This window comes from Eucalyptus grandis, chromosome 1 (genome assembly GCF_016545825.1).
Source record: "Eucalyptus grandis isolate ANBG69807.140 chromosome 1, ASM1654582v1, whole genome shotgun sequence".
Classification (NCBI taxonomy): Eukaryota; Viridiplantae; Streptophyta; class Magnoliopsida; order Myrtales; family Myrtaceae; genus Eucalyptus; species Eucalyptus grandis.
In genome coordinates this window covers 42,588,499-42,592,144 of record NC_052612.1, presented here as the reverse complement: position 1 = coordinate 42,592,144, position 3,646 = coordinate 42,588,499, and the positions used below count along the sequence as shown (strand labels likewise).

At 40.0% G+C, this 3,646-nt stretch overlaps 1 protein-coding gene across 1 annotated transcript; it reads left to right on the top strand.

Moving 5' to 3' along the window:
• The first annotated feature begins 1,124 nt into the window (after window positions 1-1,124).
• LOC120286811 (F-box/LRR-repeat protein At2g42730-like) lies at window positions 1,125-2,480 on the top strand. Its single transcript, XM_039299346.1, has 3 exons — window positions 1,125-1,184; window positions 1,472-1,800; window positions 1,850-2,480. Exons 1-3 carry the CDS (start codon window positions 1,125-1,127, stop codon window positions 2,478-2,480), a joined length of 1,020 nt encoding a protein of 339 aa, XP_039155280.1.
• The last annotated feature ends 1,166 nt before the right edge of the window (window positions 2,481-3,646 follow it).

Sequence of the window (3,646 nt, the reverse complement as noted above, 5' to 3'; positions counted from 1 at the left end):
AAGATCGGTAAGTCTTATGACTCCACAACACCCTAAACTATCATTCCATAAAATTTCATAACTCAACAACTCAAAAATCAAACTTTGCAACTTGAATCTCGCATAATTCCAAATTTAACCTTTAACTCCAAAAACTAATTTGATTGGAAGTGCCGCTTGCAAGACACAATTTTGATTTGTGTTGCAAAATATGCGATTTGACATTTAAGATCTGAAAAATGAAAAAAAGAAAAAGAAAAAGAAAAGTTCAAATGAGTCGCTTCATCACATCACCGACGCCGTACCAACTAAATTTCCCTCCTTCCAACTTCTGCCGCTTGATAGCATGGTTTTCTTGCGCTACCGTAGGAGTTGCGGCAGCATCCTTCACATTTGTATTTCTGTGAGTGGAGACCGGGTAAGCCACACTTTGTATTTGTTTATTTTCAAGTTCAATGCAAAATATGAGGATAAAACATATTTTTATAACCTTTTAACGCACTTTGATTTGGATTTCTTGGCCTGCGAAGACTGCGAGTTCTGGTTAAGCCTCGAGGTGGAGGGGTTCTTGATCAAGCTGGCTATCTTTTTAGCTATCTGACATTTCTCAAAAATCAGCCACTGCACCGGCGACTCTGCCGGTGACCGAATGAAGGAGATGGCGGTAGACCAGAGGAGGAAGATGAGAGAGAAAACACAGAAGTTAAGTTTTGAAGTTTTTTTTATATACTTACCTAGTCATATACACGTGTCGACTTTTTATTGGGCTTCAGTACAAAAGTATATGCCATGTCATATGAATATTTAACTTTCTCCTTATCAAAATTCAAACCATTTGACTTTTTTTTCGAAAATAAGCCACAAAAATATCAAAATTTTACTAATTATGATACATTTAATTCAAATATTTTTTGTAACATTAAAATCTCAATTTTTTTCTGCGACACTAATTTTTTTTTTTGATGTAAATGTGTCATAAATAAGTTTAAAAATTTGAAAAATAAATGTGTTATACCGTATAAAATTGGAATGAATGTGTTTGGCAAAACCGTCTGACTCAAACGGACTGCTTCGTGTCTTCGGAGCGAAAGGAAATCCAGGGTTTCTGCGGAAGCCGAAACGGGAGGTGAATTTCGCCCGCGTCTATGGATTCTCCATCTCCAAAGAGGCCCCGCTCTGAATCCAAAGCCGAATCTGATGATAAGGTAACGTCTCCCTCTAAAGTTTCGTTTTTTAGCATGGTTCTGGTCGGTAGAAGACTCCTCTCTGTCTCTCTTCGTTTCGTGCAGTCTAGCATTGTTGAGATTTTTGTTGGTGTCCGATATACTCTAGTTTTTTCCACCAGGGATTCGGTCTTGTTGTGGGTAACATTTTTTTTTTCTTTTGGTATGTTTATAGTTGAATTTTTCGTGCTTCCTGTTTTCCCTGCATCTTATTCCCAGATTTTTATTTATTTATTTGTTTTTGTTGCTTTTTGCGAAACTCAATCCAGGATCGAATCAGCTGTTTGCCCGAACAAGTTATAGACCGTATATTATCTCTATTGACATCTAGAGAAGCACAAGCGACTTGTGTTCTTTCCCGGAGATGGAGGCACTTGTATAATTCTCTTCTCACCGACCTTGATTTCGACTGGTTGGACTTATTGGAGAAGTTGAAGTTGCTAGATAACCCCGAGTGGGCGGAAAAGGAGAGGGCGAGATATGTGGAATGGGTGGAAAAGGAGAGGGCGAGATATGTGGAATGGGTGGACAATTTCGTGCATCGTCAAAGTGGAAAAGAGCACTCTCTACGAAGATTCACGTCGAAGATTCACGTTACGTTTTGACATGAATAACTCATATAAGTCTTGCATCGATCACTGGATTAGGTTTGCTTTGGCAAAACAAGTGAAAGTGCTCGAACTACATTTCATGCCCGCGTGTTACAACGATATTAATCCTGATTGTGACCCTAGTCGCTTGCCATATGTGTTAGAGCGTGAGATACTTATGGATGCCGATGTAGGGTGTTCGCGGCGAGCTTCAGGTCTTGGTAACTTTGGCTTGAGCCCTTCCATTTCTTGGCGCGTTGGCTGTAGGTATCTTGAACAGCTCTCCTTATTTCGAGTGAATGTGGAGGCAGAACTCATTGAGCAATTGCTTGCCGCTTGTCCAGTATTAGAGAAATTGGTTTTGGAATATGCTCGTGGCTTGAGATGGTTGAGAGTTTCTGGCGAGTCACTGAAGTTGAAATACTTGTGCACAAGAGTTTGTAAGGATCTTCGATTCATCGAGATTTATGACACAAATCTAGTTTCCTTCACTTACAGAGGATATGAACAACAAATTCTATGGTATTTGGACAATGTCCCCCGGCTGTCCGAGGTGTCCATTGAAGGATTTTGTGCGACACGAGTGGATTTGATCATGTCTGAGCTTTCAAGATATTCTAGTCTGCAGACGATGAAACTTTACTTTGCTATGCCTTTTCCTGTAAGAGCACTGACTGATCTTTCCTAAGGTTTCATAAGTTATTTCCTTATAGTTATTTCCTTATTACAATCCATGCTGCCTTTGATTCTCTATCTCTCTACAATATGCAGGAAAGAATACGGCTTCATCGACGTCAATTGCCTAAATTTACAAGCGTCAAGCAATTGGAACTGAGATTTGAAGGATATGGAGATTCGAGTCTACTTCCGTTGACTCCCTTGATTGAGGCATTTCCCTGCTTGCGGAGTTTTGTAGTAGAGGTGGGTTTTCAGGCCTCATTCAAGTCTTCGTCTATTTCCGTTGACTCCCTTGATTGAAGCATTTCCCTGCTTGCGGAGTGCTGTAGTAGAGGTGGGTTTTCAGGCCTCATTCAAGTCTTCGTCTATTTAGGCATTAGATTGTTGCGGTAGAATCGAATTTAATGAACCAAGTCACTATTGAATCTTGTTGGAGTCTCTCTCATCGGTGAGTTGTTGTGACATCATGTGACTAATATCTACTAGATGTGACCATCCACACAGAAATTTTCTACTCTGCGAGTTCTTTCTTCTACGAGCATTTCCCAATGCCGTTATTGTTACTCATATGCGGCATTCTTCTTTTTCCACAGTTGATGTACCCGATGGACATGCTTTGCAGTCCGAGAGAACTTAAAAGAGTTGTTGGACCTCCCCATCAATTCCTAAAGGTGGTGGAATTTAATAATTATTATGGTCGACCTTGCGATTTGGAACTAGTGAATTATTTTATCGATAACGCCATTGCTCTGGAGAAGTTAGTGGTGAATCCCTGTGAGGAAGAATATATCACGAACAGGGTGAAAAAAGTTAAGGAACCTAGAGAACGTGCTCTACAACAGCTCACGGAAAAGTTGCCTTCTAGAATTGAGCTGGCGATTAATTAACGGAACTAGAGCATCTTTCATGCGACATTCACAGAGCTATCATGGATGGATGGCTTTGACTTTGCAACCTAGTTCTCTTCGCCTCTTTAAAGTTGTTTTTTCGACTGCGGATTTCCGTTGATCTATTAATTTCTTGTTGCTCCTGATTTATAAATTATGTAAATAGCTCTGCTGCATTTTTACCCAATATGGGAAGCAGCAAGGACATGAACGATGGATATTTCTGGTTTTTGGCTTTAACTTCCTCCTTTGTTTCCCCCTTTTTGTTTATGATTGAACGTAGGAGAGA